Here is a 17038-nt window from a genome sequence, read left to right as displayed (position 1 = left end):
ATCAAAATGTGAAAACCCACTTATACCTGATAGTCTCTCATCAAACTGCTAACATATAGCCCTTTTTATTAGCTAAAATCACACAAAGAACCAAAATTTAAAAACTTACATAAGCCTGCTCGTTTGTTCTCCAAGTACTAAGTCAAAGGTCTGAACAATGTGCCTGTGAGTTCAGGCCATGCATGTCTACTATACTGAAAGGCAACATGTTTGAGGAAGATCTATTGCAAACTATAGTCCAGTCTATTTCATTTCTTAACCCAGAAAGCACTTCTTAACAGCCACAAGGATTGTTGCATAAAATAAAGGACATGAACTGACGACTGGATTCATGATAGTATAGGACGTACCGTGATCTGTTCTCGGATTTTCTCTGCAGCCTCTGTGTGTCCCATGGCTGTAAGGCGGTCAGCAATGTTGTTTAGTTCCTGCAGTCTTGCTTCATTTGCCTTGAGGTCCTGTGTGTTGAAGTTTGTAATTAAGATGACAGACATGCAAACAAACAAAACATCCAATATGCACATATATTTACATTTTTTTACATCATCTGTATTCAAGTTTCCAAGATAATTTGTTTAAATGGATAAATAGGCGAAGAATATGTGGTGGGGATGGATCATGACAGACCTTCTGGAAGTCATCAAACTTCTTCTGCATTTCTTCAACCTGCTCCAGGTCTTCTCCAACCTCATCGCCAATCATCATATTTTCCTTCTCAGTGATCCAAGCTGCTAGCTCCGCTGCCTCACGTACCAACTGGTAGGCTTTGCACGATTCTCTCAGGTTCTCCCAGCGCTGATTTGTCAAATCAAGGAGGTTGGCATACCTGTGTATGCACAGATCACAATAACAAGATGCCATCTGCAAGCCGTCTTTTAAAAATAATGTCCTCATCCCACAAAGTAGCTAACTGTCAAGCCTTCCCATTTAAGGTCGCTTTTCTCTTCTATACACTCGCAAGTTATTTTAGACTATATTTACCATTAAATTTTATTGTTTTATAGCAAAAGTTTTTTTTAAAGTGCTTGGATATTTTAGGGCATGAGCCGGAAGAATACTCAGGTAGGAGAGACTCTTCCACCAGCATCTATAAGCTCAGGAGTCCTCCAAGGTTCTGTACTTGGTCCCATCCTCTTTATCATGTACATGAAGCCACTTACTACTCTAATTCAATCGCACTCCATATCTGAACAATTCTTTGCTGATGACACTCAGCTATATACCAGATGTTCTCCTTTTCAGGCACAAACTGCTATCCACAGCATCCAAGATTGTATTTCTGATATTAGACAATGGATGACTCACAACAAGTTAAAATTAAATGATGAAAAAAGAAGAGCTTTCATTTTTTCCAAAGAGGAGAGTAAGAGTTTACCCTTCACTGCCTGTCTCTGTTCGGGTAGGTAATGCCAATGTTCCTTTTGTTACTTCAGCACAACTTAGGTTACATAATGTCTGCTGACATGTCTCTTAATATGCATTCTTCTCACATCTGTCACTGTCTGTTATCTTTAATTTATCATTATTGGCCTGCGCAAAGAGTGCGATCTTGTGATCTATCTTGGTCGTGATACTGCGCACTATAAGTTCCCATTATTATTTTACACAAGATGGCCATATACAGATTCAGATTTTCTTCAAAACAGCTTTGCCAGTGTTAAGACAGCAATAAGTGACTCACTGTGTCTCTATCTGATTCTGACGAACAGAAATGGTAAACTCGTCCATTAGGTTGTTGCGGCTAGCTGACAAGCTGGGGTCTAGCTTCTTCACATACGCAGCCGGCACAAAACCCTGACGGTCATTTACCTCCACTTTCCACCAGTCCTGCAACACAGCATGCCAGATTAAGCTGACCAATCCTTAATCACTTCATTAAGCAGTATGCAAGTCATTACCCGTGCTATAGGCATCTGTGCATAGCAGGTTGCTAGGCGCTAGCTTGATGGCTAACATGAATCAGTTAAACTGATATGAACCGCGTAAGTTAGCCATTTAACTAATACAGTAAAACCTCTTTATTAAGACCTTCCTGATCACAACCCCCTCTTAGTTCAACCCCAAAAATTTTTCCCACAGGTATATAAAACTTCATCTCTATTATGACTAGCTCTTCATACTGACCAATGACCAACAGTTTGTGCTCTATTACGACTTTTTGCTAATGTTGCATTATGAAAAAAATTAAGTACATTTTAAAAGACTTTTTTTGGTAGGCTACTTATCATACATTGAAACTTTCTGCAGAAATCACATAAAATATTTAAATTTTGAAATAGACTGATTATTCTATGGGTCACCTGTCGCCAAATCATTTTTGTCAGCGCACATCAGTTGATTGTGCTTCATAAATGATCTTTTTGCTGAAGTCACATGTCCATAAAAATAAAATTATTGTGACCGACTGATTTATTGTGTTATTTTGCAGAAACGACACTCAAAAATATAATGTAAATAGCACATTTTAAGACAGCATCTTTGTTTGCCACGGTACATATTTACTGATCAATTTTTCCTCCCTGGAAAGTTAGTTCCCCTACAAATCTTCTATACTGCTTAACAATAGGAGAATATGACAAGAAAAAACGAAAACAACAAAAAAAGCATGACGAAATGGTTTATAAGAGAATTATTTGAATTATAAGTGTTGAAAGTCATGGTTAGTGGAATGAAAACAGACTGGTTAATTAATCTCCCAACTATGACCCCTCTAAGTTATGGCCTGATTTTGGTGGATTTTAGCAAGTCTCAATAGGGATGTTTTACTGTTCTTCATGATGTGCTGTGTACTTCATTTCTAAAATCTTAACTCTCGTATCTGGTCTTTTCCAGCACTCTAAAAAGCAAAAATTTGTTTAAAGTTATAATTCAGGTATTTGATTCAAGAATGAGACACTTCAGTCATTCCTTTGATAATCAGTATTATATTATGAGTTCCAGCAACATTTTTCTTGGTATTTCATTGTTAACCCTTCTAAAACCCAGAACTTAACAAATTCATCACTAAGGAACATATCACAGAATGGGACATATCTATATCTACCAAAAAAGTTTTGCGTAGAACAACAAAATTTGTCAGAACCTTGTTGGTGCTGTTCAGTAGGGTTAACACATCACCCTTCTTCATGGAGATCTCACGTGGAGACTTCTCAGTGTGGTCATACAGAGCCATCACCTTTTCTGTTCCAAAGTCATCAATGACTGGGGCCTCCTGTTGCTGCATGACAACAGGATCACATCAGAATCACAAAGGTTAACCACAAGCAAGATCTCACTTACAGTCACAACTGTCATTGCAATAGGATCAACAGTTTCATATTCAATGCAGTGTATTCAATTTATTTAATGTGCACTAAATTCTGCCGTATCTTTAAAAATAAAAAAATTAAAATATACCTTGCAGCTCTGTGCTTGTTCCCGTAGTCCCTCAATGACACTGCGATATGCCTCCAAATCAGACATAAATGCCTCATGCTTCTTCAGAAGTGCCTGAAACACAATAAACTAGCTTTTCAGCATCTCGAAGAAAAACTGTTTCGTATAGTGTATAGTCTTCTGAATGGACAACTACACTCTAAGAAAGAAAACAATATGCAGTCAGCAACTTCATATCCTAAGATCCTAATAACATTCAGCATATGCAAAAATTAAATCATATTTTGGTAAAATAATCTCTATGTTTTGAAAACACACTACTCTAACAACATGAATCAAATATTCTGCACTGTAAGGTAACAATAACCGTCTGGATTGGTATGTCTCTATCAATACATTAAAAAGATAGCCTTAAATCAGATCTTCATGCTATGCCAAGTTTGAACTCCACAAAATTTTGATCTATTCTCAAAACACACATTTACCATTTACCACAGATTGTGACATTAATAACCAGTATTCACTTTCCTTTGAAACACTTATCACTTTAGTGCTGTAATTATTTGAAAAGCAAGAAGTAATGTCTCGCATACAGCACAACAAAACTCAGCACAGCTCCCACCTCTGCTGAATCCTCATCCTTGCCATAATCAGTGTTAGCAGCTATCGGTTCCTTCTCCCTCATCCAAGTTTCAGCCTCGTTAGCATCAGCAAAGTACTGCTGGGCTTGAAGAGAATCTTCCAGGTCTTGTTTCCTCTGGTTTGCTTTATCCTGTTGTTACAATTCAACATTATCAATGCACAGTCCACATTATCCTGCTGTTGTAGTTCAACATTATGCTGCTGTTACAATTTAACACTACAATGTATAAGTTACATTATGCAGCTGCAACAGTTCAACAATACTACAGTATGTATTGCTTGCTGTTTGCCGAATACCAGTTCACTTGAATGCTGATAAAGAAGCTGACTGAACATCTTAAAAGCAACATTTGTGGGACTACAGGCTCTCTGTCCTCAAATTGTTTTTAATCTTAAAATAATTTTTTTAACTAATTTACTCAAATATTAAATATTTTAAAAACTTATTGGTGGGTAGAAAAATTCTCCTTGTATACTTAAAAATTCCGTGTATGCATATGTGTAGCTTTTATGGACACACATTTATCTTAAACTGATGGATTGTAAGAACAAATTAACTGCTTTAGAACTAGTAATTAGTAGATGGAATGAGGTCTGATTTACATTGCCAACATTCAAAACACAAAAAAATCTAGATATTGTATGCAGCTAGAAACAGCAAAAATAATCTTCCAAAGGAATATCTTGCACAGGAATCATTATGAGGTGCGGAAAATTTGCATGTGGGATCAAAAACAAAAGTGAACTGACCTTCAGCTGCTGCCATCTGTCTTGCAGGTCTTTTATCTTTCCGGAGATGGTGTCAACAGCAAAATGACCCTCACCGAATCATAGCCTGGCCAGAAGAGCAAACATTCTGAATGCGAGGCTCATGGCCTGCCAACTCTGCCTGCAAGGCCTGGTGCTTTTTCATGAGGTTCTGAACTCCAATCAGTCACGACCTGGAACACGAGAAAAGTTACTCAATTTTCATTTATATTATTATTTAAATCATGGTCACATTTTGATCTCTTCTGACAAATGTCTTTTGTTGTAGATAAACTTTTTGAAACAATCAAACCAGTATCCCCAGAGCATCGGAAATACAGAAACCCATAGTACACAGTGTTAAAGATGTGCTCAGTCCTTTTTGATGAACTAGTAGCATGTAGTTCCAATTATTTGCCTGTCTGAAAAGTCTTCAAATGTAGATAAAAATATTCTGCAGCAAAGCACTGTAAAGGATATAGTCCTTTTAAACTCCTCAGAATACTCAAATCTTGCCTTTATTGAAAGCAGATCAAATCTGGAAAACTGACAACATTTCTGAATAGCCAACAGCTGATTAGTCTAAGCTATCCTAGCTCAGTCCACTTCTGAACATATAACTGTTGATCAGTCTAAACAATCATGAACTAGCTCAATCCACGTCCCGGCTGACAGTCTCCTATTCATCACATACAACTATGATCTATGAACTGCTTTAAAGTGCCAGATGTTTCATACACATGTTCTTCAAAAAAACCAAAGCCCTTAATGGACGACACTATTGTAGTTCTCAACAACACTATCACCAACCCTGCCTGCCAACATTCAAGACACACATACCTCTGTTAGTGGAGGCAGCAATAGGTTCCTTCTCCCTAATCCAGTCTTCCTCATCCTCCACATCCCGCAGGAACTGCTGAAGGCTCAATGCCTCGAAGCAACTTCTGACGGCGCTGGGTCACAGGGGCCTAGGAAGAGAAAGAACAATCAAGACTGAAGAACACAGCACATTTTCTGTAAGTGAAGTAACAAAATATCTACTCAATAAACCATGACAGAAACACAAGCGGACACCACTGTTAGTCTTTTGACATATAAAAGAGCAGACATATGTTCTTTCAGTGTGACGAGTTCGTGGTGTTTATGTGCTTGATTAATGGTAATCTGCACTGCCGAAGTAAAAAAAAAAAGAAAAATGGCAAATGACAACGGCACATCTTTTCATTATTCTTTTTCGCATCTTATGATGTACTCACTTCATGAAACCTTTCATATGACCTCTCCAAAGAGCAGAAGTTCATGCTATGTTAAGACATTTTTGCAGAAAATTTTTTAAATTAAAAAAAAAAAACTGCTTCTGGCCAACCATTTGCTCTATATATTGAAGTTCTGCAAAAATAATATTATATAAGTACATTTTGGAAGAGACTGCTTGTTTGTTGTTCTTTGCTGACCAACGCACATTAACCAAATGTGCTTCATTACGACCTTTTGCAGAAGTGTCATGAAAGATACATATATCATTCATTTTTTAAAAAGCCTGTTTGTCTACCGTGGTACATGTCTTTCCCTTGGCATCTCTTACCTCAAGAGTTAGTTACCAACCTTTAAAAAAGCACAGAAATGACTGAGCAAAACCTTACCTTTAGTTTTAGGTATCGCTCTACGACTTCTTGTGATTTTTTGCTAATGTTGTCCTTGTCAAAGTGATCTCCACTGGCAAACTGTTGAGCCTGGGATTTGAGTGCCTCCATGCGATCCTGTTGAGTACAAGAGTACTTAACTGAAGAGGTGTGCCATCAAAATGTTACCCATTAAGTGAATAATTATACCAGAAGCAAGCAAAAACACCCAAAACTGAAAAATGTTATAGTGTGTAACTGGCTATAGTTTGATTTGCCCAAGGCTGCTGTTTAAACAGTAATAAGACAACTAAGCAACTAAGTATTATTACAAAAAAAGTTATTTTCATTTTAAAACGTGAAAAAAAAGAAGAAACCAGAACCTGTTCTTTTACATACAGTCATACAGCATCAAATTTGTTCAAGCTGTAAAAATTATTTGCGAATTCAACATACATACCTGATGGGATACCACATCTGATTCAATCATAGTGTGCTTCTTCTGCATATTCTGTACGCTGGTCAGATCCTGTAAGACACATACTGTGGGTTTGAACAATGTAAGTCTATACACCATATGCAATAATTTTATTACAGGTGTAGCAGATAAAACTGATCAAATCTTCCGCAAAACATGTACTATAATCTGAATAATACAAGCAACACATGGAACCTTTTTTTCATGATAAGCTAATAAGCTTTTCGTGCTGATGCTTGTATTCTCATCCCATCGTAACAGCTACTAATATTGTACAAAAAGCATATTATGACAGAAACAAATTAAACATCTGCTTGTAAATTTATACTAAGAGAAATAAGAGTAATATCTCTGATTGAGTGAAATGATATACAAAAATCTTGAGTATGACACAAAGAAAATTCTACCTCAGCACTTCATGTACTTCCGACTTGAGATCAAATTCTCAGCAACAAAGCCAAAACATTTTTGATGCTACAAGCTTTTAGATGATAGATTTTTTATCTCAAAATAATTATTTAAATAGTGATCTTAAAGATGATGCCCACCACAAGTCCATATAATGCATAAGAAATACAGAAAGGCAGAAAGTGGTTTTCTGGTCTTGTGCCTCAAGAAATCATTCAAAGAAGCAAAGAGTCATCATGTTTCAGAACAGTCTCAAATGTAATGCTTAGCATGTTAGATGACTTGTTTTAGTTGATCAGATTACATCCGACATAAAATGAGAAAAAAAGGCATGGGCATACATTTTTCATGTTTCCCTCTAATTTTAAAAGCCATTTTCTGTGAAGTATTTTAATCCACATATGAATACATCCTCTCTCCCTATAATTGTTTTTCTACAGCGAAGTTTGTTTAGTGGGCCACAACATTCCACTCTGTAAATAATCAAGTAAATGCTAAATTGTAAAAAAGTTAAGTTCTTACAGTTAGATATTTGCACAAAGAATTTAATAATCTACATATATTTCTAAAATTTAGTAGCAAAACTGTGCAAAAATGTAAAGATCCCATACCCATCTGACATATGCCCTTGTGTGAGGCAGTGTGTGTGCAAAAATAATATACACACATATATAAAAAATACAAAAATTGTAAACTTTTCTATCCATGGATCTACATCATTTCTACAAGATGCAGGTTTCTTAAAAATCAAGTCTGGCAGGTGTGTTTTTTTTTTGTAAAAAAGCAATCTTAAGGAATACATGAGAGGTTTGAGTTTCCGATACTGTTTTCTGCACCAGAAGCTCCAACAGGTATTGACACAATGTGATGCTACCGCTCTAGCAGATCCTTACGCATGCCTAGAGAGTGACTTACTTACCAAGCCCTAATTTTTATAAATAAAACTAAAAAAAAAAATAGTTTGTGAGGGAAAGTTAAAACCTTGCAAGCATAAGGTTAAGGAATTAATCAAGCAGGGTAAAAGCACTGTGAGGCAGTAAACATAAACTAACCAGAAGAGGAAGGAGAAAACAGATAATAGAGAAGGCAGACTACAAGAAGAGCTACGGATACAAAAGGCACACTGTCTGAAGAGCTGTTATCCCTTTAGAATTATAATCACCAAGATTTTAGAACCCAGAAAAAGACTGCAAGACAAACCAACAGGATGCAAAGGCTGAATAGTAAAAAGTTTATTTAGAAAAATAAAAGGAGACAAAAGGATAAGTGAATGGCTGTATTTGATAAATGCATAACAAAACTTCTAAATGCATAAACTATTTGATTATCTATTTCCAGGACTGACACCAGGCTCAAAAAGCATTACACTGTTGCATGAAGCATTATGCTGCTGCTCATTTGCCAACTATACACACATACACATACTCAACATATACACTGCAAAAACTAGTTCCACTCATTCATTTCATATGCTATCACTAACTCACTACCCCCCGCCCAATACTTGATGATCAAGATAAAAATAATGTAACAAGTAGGCACACATACATGCATGCATGCACTTAACAATCAACTTGTGTACACACCAGACTGGCTGTTGTGTTCATGCATGCTCACTTGCACACATACATGCATGTGTGTGCACACATACACACACAGATGCAAACTACATACATTCCTCTTTTTATCTCTCACATACACAAACCTACAGTCTCCTACACATGCACAGAGATGTGGCCACACTTTTCTTCTCTCTCTCACTCACAAACATATAAATGCATGCACCCACCCACACTCATACACATATACATAAACGCATGCATGTCTTAACAATTGCTCTTCGTTGGGAAGCACTGATTAGCATATCCTAAAAGACCAGCCACTCATTTATCTCTAAAGTTCCAGACAGGCTTCTGGAAATATTTTTGGAAATAACAATCTGGGATAACAGCTCTAGAGAAGATCAGGAGATCAAAATGAACTGGGTGAAAGAGCAAGAGATATACCAGGAAACTTACTGATCGCTGGAGGAGCTATTTGAGTAGAAAATAACAAAATGAAAGACAGAAAACAAGTTAAAAAGACAGCACACATGAACAGTAAAAAGGTCTGGGAGGTGGAAAAGAAATGAGGGGCGGGGTGAGGAGCTGAAAACAGTAAAGAAAATTGCATTGTTATCGTGATTATGATTACAGTATTTCCAACAGGAGTCAGTTATACTGCAACTTGAACCAGAATATTTTAGTACAACTACAACTACAGATACTGTAATCTAGTTCATAAGAAAAGGTTTTCAAGCTTGAAGAGACATATTGCTATCATAGGAACATTGTATCATACAAGGTTAGGAGTTTAATGGTAGTTTTGATAAAATAATTGTAACATGCATCAATATGTGAACATTGACAACAGCCTGCTAGGAGGGGAAGGTGCATCCTATCAGACATTAAGAGCTGATCCTCTGCTTTCTGAAGCAGTCATAAATCACATTAGGAAATAAGCTACGATTCTTAATGTAAAATCTATCAGTGAAACTGGTACAGAAAATGCAATAGTACTGGAAGTACATATGATAATATACTAAAAATTTAAACTCAGACTTCATTATAGAACAAAAATCACATCCTATATCTTTTAAAAGATGTGAATCCTATAAATCCAATGTCCTGTATCTAAATTTTATCTATGTGTGCTGATCCATTTTAACAATTAGCTTTTCCCCCTTTTTCTTTGATGATACAAGCTGCTGCTGGAGCTCTCCCTTACAAAAAAAAAAAGCATGTCCTTCAAGAGCTAGTCTTCCATTGTCCTTGTAATGCCAGCATGCTAATAACTGCAAAGTTTAATGAAACATTCTTCAAGTACTCACTTTGCCATAGTCCTCCGACACTAATGAGGACTCGATATCACTAAGCCATCTCTCCACATCTTCCACATTCCTGTTGAACTGCTGTTGTTGACAGGCTTCAGACAGTTTAGCACCTGCCAGACAGTGATGAGAGTTTGCTAACTTTTCTCTCAATGGGTGAAGAACTTCAACCATTTTTGGTCGAAAACTATTTCTATTCATGAACTGGCAACTAAGCTAAAAATCATATCCTACTTCACACAAACAGAAGAACAGTTATTACACAAATAATTCTTTTTATTTCAGCAGATGAAAAAAAGGAGAGAAATGCCTTTATCACAGCCCGAAATCTACACTCTTTTATTGAACTGTTGTTTTACTATCCTGTCCTATATATGAATTGTTAGTTTAACATCTCAAAATAATTTTAGAGAAAAAACTTCATTTTAAGAGTAAACAAAAATCCAAATTTCTTCTTTAAATTCTTACAAATGCTGTGTTCCTATCTGATTACAAATTAATCTTAACATTCAGACAAATGCACTGCAATTTTCTTACTGTACGAACTATGTGGATCAGCAAGCAATTAAAAAAAATGTTTTAAAAAAAAAAACAAAATACCTTTCTTTTCAGTCTGGGTTAGAAGCAGGTCCCATAACTTCTCGATTTCCTCTACTCGCTCACTATCAGCAAAACACAAAAAGATGAAAACTTCATGTTACTGAATACATTTACAGGGTTCCCAGGGATCAGGGATGGTGCCAAAAAAGGACCTTAAAAGGACCTTTCATGCATTCGAAAGGACCTAAGTGACAGTCATCAATGCTTAAGTTTTTCTCTTGTGTGGTCGGAAAGATGTATTATTTATGAATCTGTGGTCTTCTCTATGTTCTCAAATACATGTATTTCTAGTAATAAATAATCAAAGAGTTAATTTTGATGCCTGTCTGCCATATTTAGATTAGATAACTTAAAAAGTGTCCTTAGCGCGCTGATAACATACACCGTTAATGTTCCAAGTTTTCTAGAAATCTAAGTAATAATAATTGCAAAACCTGAAAGCCATTCTTTGGTGTAATACAAAAGTCAGTTCATGTCTCTCTCTCTCTCGCACACACACTCTAATGGGAAGAGAGATAGAAATAGAGCTATGCACAGTAGTACTAGAAGATCAAAGTTCAAGAAAGAGTAAGTTTCTAAAGAACTTTTGAAAAAAAGAGCGTTTTTTGCGAATACGGAAGGGCAACTAGTGTTGTACAGATGTGTAGACCAAACATTTTCTTGTGACTACAAGGAATGCCAAGGATTGGAGGATCAGATGAGGAATGAAAAGAGTGTGATCCTAATGCTAAACCAAAGATGGAATGAGTCGAAAACTGTCAAGCATTACAGCCCATTTATTTTTAACCTTGAGATATTATTTAAGCATTCTTATTACAATACATGTAACACATGCAAACATATACATAAACAGCATGATATACTAATACACATAAGATTAAGATTACAAAATGACAAAGCAATCCATTACTATAAGCAAAAGTTTCATTGATGAAATTCAATTCTTTGTCACCCTACAGCTTTACCAATACTAAACATACAATTTCTTTACAACAACCTAATTTCTCTAAATAGTTCTGGTTTTTTAACATGTTCCATAGCATACATGTACCAGAATTGTGCAGGCTTATTTAAACTGAAATAAACATTAATTCTGAATGTCACAATTCAACACCTTTTAATTCTTCCTGTAATCTATCAATGTCTGACTGAATCTTTGTTATCTCCTTCTTCTTGTCTTTGGCTAACAAACGCTGTTGTTAGATCTTTCAATAAGTGAAAAACTTTTTTGCTCTCAGCCTGGAAAACTATGTCTGTCAGCCAGTTCCCAGCAGGTGTCGTTCTTCGGCACTGGTGGTCTTTAGCCTTTTGTGAGTATTACCAGCTCATCTCCTAATTCTCTTTCTGTGGACCTGCTTTTCTTCTGTTTCCTTTGCTGCTTTCTGCTCAGAGAGGTAACGTTCATACCTGCCATAGGCACTAGAAGCGGATATCATCAGTGGTTTGGAGATCTCAACATTTTCCACCCTCCCACACTGTGAATATGATCAAGAATTACTCTGCGTGCTTTTAGTGCAGTCTGACTAAGATTGTCAGCTACTGTTTCTTTGTTGAATGAAAATCCTCTTTCACTGTAGCTTGACCATGAGAGAGTAGGAGTAACTGTCTGACAACAGACCACAACACCTGAAACTCTGCTTTTTCCAGCAAGGGCATCATAAAACCAACTATCCAGTCTTTGTGTCATAGGGTCAAAGCCTTACTACCACACTCACCTGCAGAACTGTCAAGAAAATTACGGAACTCTGACAATACCTTGTCACAAGTCACATCATCAAACTTTTCACACCTTGGCAATACAACAAAACCTTTTTTCATTTTTTGTATTGATTTGTCTTTTTCCCCCATGGTCTTTGGGTTTAAGAAAGTTATGTTTCTCACTAGGGTGTACTTCAGTGGAGATTTATCCTGCAATTTTAGAAAAACTGCTTTCAAAAAAATCTCTGCATTCAGCTCTGAAGGCCATGAGAGTTCCATCGTTTACTGATGACTGTTTCTTAGCTACAGCCAGTAGTCTATCAACCCTGAAGCCAAGTTCGATCAATGCTCAGATTGACATGGTTAGAACTGTTGCATATATCAACCTGCACAAGTTGGAGGGCAGTTTCACATTTATTAAGTACATTTGACTTGATAAATTTGTGCATCAGATTTTTCATAATGTCATGTAAGTCTAAAACAAAGGAAAGGAAGAAGAGGCTGATCAGCTTGGTATTTTCTCAAAAAGGTTCAAGTATATGGCAATTAAACTAAAGAAAGCCAGACGACATGAAGCAAAGGGGTAGATAAGACTCCAGCTTTTACAATATCAAAAGATTTGTTCTTTGGCAATGTTATTTTTTTCTCCATTGCAGCTTTGACAAATTTTTCCAAGTATGGAAGCATAACAATTGCTTTTTTTCAGCAACAGAAATTGTTTTCAAGCCATCGGTGAGCACAGAACTTGGCTGGAAAAGATGTGGAACCAGTTACTTTTATATAATCTTCTCTTCTGGCTGGGCTGTCTCTGACAAGATATAAGCAGATGTAAGAAATGACTCAAGCTCCCATTGAGAAGCCTCGCACCCACGCCTAAATGCATTGTGCATAACATGGAGTCCACAGCTGCCCACATTTAACAAACCAACATTGTGATTGGTAATCATGTCGTTATTAATTTTTCAAGAAGGTTTAGGTTACAGAAGGTCCATCCATAGAAATTTGAAGTAAATTAGCTTGCTTGAAGTTTGATTCGCTAATTACCTTACTGAACTTTTGTTGAAGGTCTATGGCCGCGGAATGACCCAAAAATTCCGAGGTCAGGTAATGAGTCCTTACAGCATTGTCACTCCAGTAACGAACATGGAAATCCAGCTGTTTAGTTTGAGTCTTATGGTTAGAAGATTCATCAAACAAAGAACATACTCAGGCGACGAATTTACACAGTCCAGAAGCAATTTCGAAAAGTGAGGAGCAAGCCCAAATGAAGTTAGATAACTGGCTTTTGTTTGACCGCCACTTAAATTCTGCAGCTACTTGGCTGTCTGGGAACATAAGTCGAAACAGTTCAGCAGACTTTTCAGCAGATCTGAAACTGTAGTGTGATTCCACAATCTTGAGAGTCCACAGGATCTCTGCCTTCAATCGTTCATTGCTCATCACGAAACTATTCAAAGAAAACATTTAAGTTACCATGTCTGTAAACATTATGTTCTGTCTGAATAAAAGACAGGTTTCAAAAGCAATAATTAATGACATGATAATATAAATAATACTAAACTAAGTTAAAGTATAAAGATGGCAGCATAGTTGAAAATGAAAGTTATTTTCAGCTAACTGATTTAGCTTTAATGTTAAATTGTTTGATTTTAAAAATCCAAAAAATAATGTATTTGCTGGTAAAATAGGATAATAAGCATACATTATTAATTATACTTTCTTTTTAATCTTTCCTGATCAGATGCCAAAAATTTCAGATCAATTTTCTGCAGCAAAGCTGTAGTAAGATTCGTGATTGTATAAAACTCTATTTGTAGTTCGAATCATGAGAAAATGAAAATCTCAACTTTTTAATTTAAATAATTCTTTGCTATTTACTGATCTTTAAGCTATTGGCTTCACCGTAAATTAGACGATAGGCTTAATAAAGAGTGGAAAAAAACCGCAAATGTTATGCACGCTTTAATTTAATGTGTTTTTCTAAGTACCACATCGTTAACTAAATGAATCGCTAAAGATAAATAATTGTCAACTTACTGGACACACTTGCAGAGCTGGTCGGTGCGTCTGATTTTGAGCGGGCTGTGGATGTTCTCGATGACGAAAGTAATCAGTTACACAAAAGCGCGTCATCTTTCAGAAATACTTTTATTTGCCTTTGGTGTCTTTCGGTAACCATGTGCTGTTTCAGAACACTTTCGCCCATTGATGAAAGATTCAGAGATATTTTGCAGGCAGCACATCGTGCAATGTTTATTGCTCGAGTCTTTTATTAACCAATCTTTTATACTGTCTTCCTTTAGCCACTTCTCCTGAAAAGAGCACTTCCCCGGATCTTTCAAATTGTTAAGCAGACAAAGAAATGTGGTCGACACGACGAGAGTGAACTCGCGAAAGGCCGAAACGGACGTTCCCGAGCGAGACTGGGTAGTCATGTGATTAAAATAGCAATGCAGCGAAAAATCGTCGGTATTTTGCGCAAAGTCTACTCCGGAAATAAATTTGTTTGTAATATTTTATCGATAAAAGGACTTAAAAGGGTCACAGAGAAAATGTAAGGACCTGTGTGAGAATTTGAAAGGACCGCATGGCAAATAAAAGGACTTAAAAGGCCTTTTGGCGAAAATTCAATATAAAAGGACTTAAAAGGACCTTGCAAGGACCTGGGAACCCTGATTTACTAAGTACTCTTCATGCACACATTCACCCATACTCTCATGTGTATACTGAGTTATATGACATGCCCCCTTCCAAACCAAATAGAAAAACTAAAGCAGTTATCTCAATTCACACTAGTCATGACACAACCTTAACATGTAGAGAATAAAATCTACAATCTATAGGCCCAAAGCAATAGCTCTGAACCAAAAGTATACAGAGATATCTGGAAGTAGATGAGAACCAAAACCCAACATAATCTTTAGGTCCAAACAAGTGGACATGCTAAAGAAGTGGGTGTAAACATTCTTACAACTACTTGCACTTTTGAATTTGTCAGACTATGTTTTTATGCCTACTAAACTCAATAATTTGATAAGGGGAAAAAATACAAAAAAATGTTTATTCATAATGGGATGTAACTCCATAAACCTTTAGCTTCACCTTTCCAAAATGAATGACCTCTTTCAACCAGTACAAATAGAGAATGAAAAACTGTCTGATATTATGCTTTTGTTTTCAAATGTAGTGAATTCTGTGCTCATCAGAGCAGCAACATCAATGTGAAGATAATACTCTTGAGGGTTTAGGAGACAGTTTTGCACCTTCAGTCCAAAACCACAGCCCCTGCTATTTAACCAAGTGGAACAATCTCCATGCAAGAGTAAAATATTTTGTCAACTTACAATTTAAATCAACTACTAACCTGATGGTTTCCTTAGCATAATGGTCATTTTCTATCAGCTCATTGCCTGCAGCACGAATGGACTCAATGCGAGTACGATTTGCCTCCACCTCTGCTTCAAAATTTTGATGTTTTTGCAGTTTTGTTTGAAGGTTGGTAGGATCCTGCCCCAAAACAAAAAGAATGCTAGTTACACCACAGATATTTTAAACCAGATACCTTCTTTCCTAAGTAGTTAATAATAATAAATGTTGCTTGTATACAAGGAATATATTAGAGAAGACAAAGATAAGACTGAGCTCTGCCCCCTCCAGCCAGTAAGGCAAAGAGACATCACTCTTATCTTGGTTCTGGCTATACTCTAGTAAATAAACCGATTTGTGGAATCAGAAATAATAAATGAAAAGTGGCTAGGATTTTACACAAAAAATTCATCCAGCATATTTAACCCCCCACCCCCCTTTCAAACCCTTAAAGAATTGAATTCTTTTAATATAAAAAAATTACAAGTGCACAACCTCAATAAAAGTTGTTTTTTAAAATGGAATCTTTCAGTCTTGTATAACCAAAAATTTTTTAAAATGTTCAAGGTAGCTATTTTTTAAAAGGGTGTGCATACCAAATAGCTCTCATCAGAGGCTGTTTTCAACTTCTCATTGATCCATCCCTTGGTCTCATCACAGTCACGTTCAAACACCTGGAATTGAAACGAAAGCTCCAGCTGCATGCGACGCCTGGATGACCTTTCATACAAAAGGTCTCGACGGTGCAAAAGCTGATCTCGTCTCTGAGCCACATCATCTGAAGCGTAGTGCTCACCCTCAATCAGTTTGGTGGCAAACTCATCCAGAGCCTAAAAATAAATGAATTTCTCATTAATGGATATACTTACTATGATATATATTTTTTCCACACATACCAAAATTTTCCCATCTGAACACAAGCACATACATATCTGTTCATCTACAGGCAAAACATTTCTCCCAATTTCATAACGACAGCAACTATTCATGAATTCTGGATTTCCCAACGGACTATTTTACACAGAGGAAATTACTCCTTACCTTAATTTTCTCTTCTTGTGCAGCCAAGGATTTCTCAAAATCATCATGTTTCTTGCTGAGGGCTTCTACAGAGTCCAAGGAATCTCCCAGGTCTTCATTGACAAGGAATGCCTACAAATAAAACTGGAATTGTTAACTTATTCCCACTTGTGCATTTCTGACAGACCCTTGAAAATAAAAAATGAAAGCAGT

At 36.4% G+C, this 17038-nt stretch overlaps 1 protein-coding gene across 1 annotated transcript in view; it reads right to left on the bottom strand.

Annotated features, from left to right (window-relative positions):
- Window positions 1–17038, bottom strand: part of LOC112575628 (spectrin alpha chain-like) — a 51795-nt gene that overhangs the window by 24662 nt on the left and 10095 nt on the right. The window contains 17 exon segments of the mRNA XM_025257606.1: window positions 351–458; window positions 628–826; window positions 1682–1827; window positions 3083–3217; window positions 3397–3489; window positions 3998–4147; window positions 4768–4842; window positions 4844–4958; window positions 5601–5698; window positions 5700–5732; window positions 6408–6524; window positions 6847–6915; window positions 10142–10254; window positions 10742–10803; window positions 15804–15946; window positions 16402–16635; window positions 16847–16957. Coding sequence (XP_025113391.1) covers window positions 351–458; window positions 628–826; window positions 1682–1827; window positions 3083–3217; window positions 3397–3489; window positions 3998–4147; window positions 4768–4842; window positions 4844–4958; window positions 5601–5698; window positions 5700–5732; window positions 6408–6524; window positions 6847–6915; window positions 10142–10254; window positions 10742–10803; window positions 15804–15946; window positions 16402–16635; window positions 16847–16957 — 2001 coding nt within the window.

Source organism: Pomacea canaliculata, linkage group LG11, assembly GCF_003073045.1.
Source record: "Pomacea canaliculata isolate SZHN2017 linkage group LG11, ASM307304v1, whole genome shotgun sequence".
NCBI classification, from domain to species: Eukaryota; Metazoa; Mollusca; class Gastropoda; order Architaenioglossa; family Ampullariidae; genus Pomacea; species Pomacea canaliculata.
This window is presented reverse-complemented; position numbering and strand designations above follow the sequence as displayed.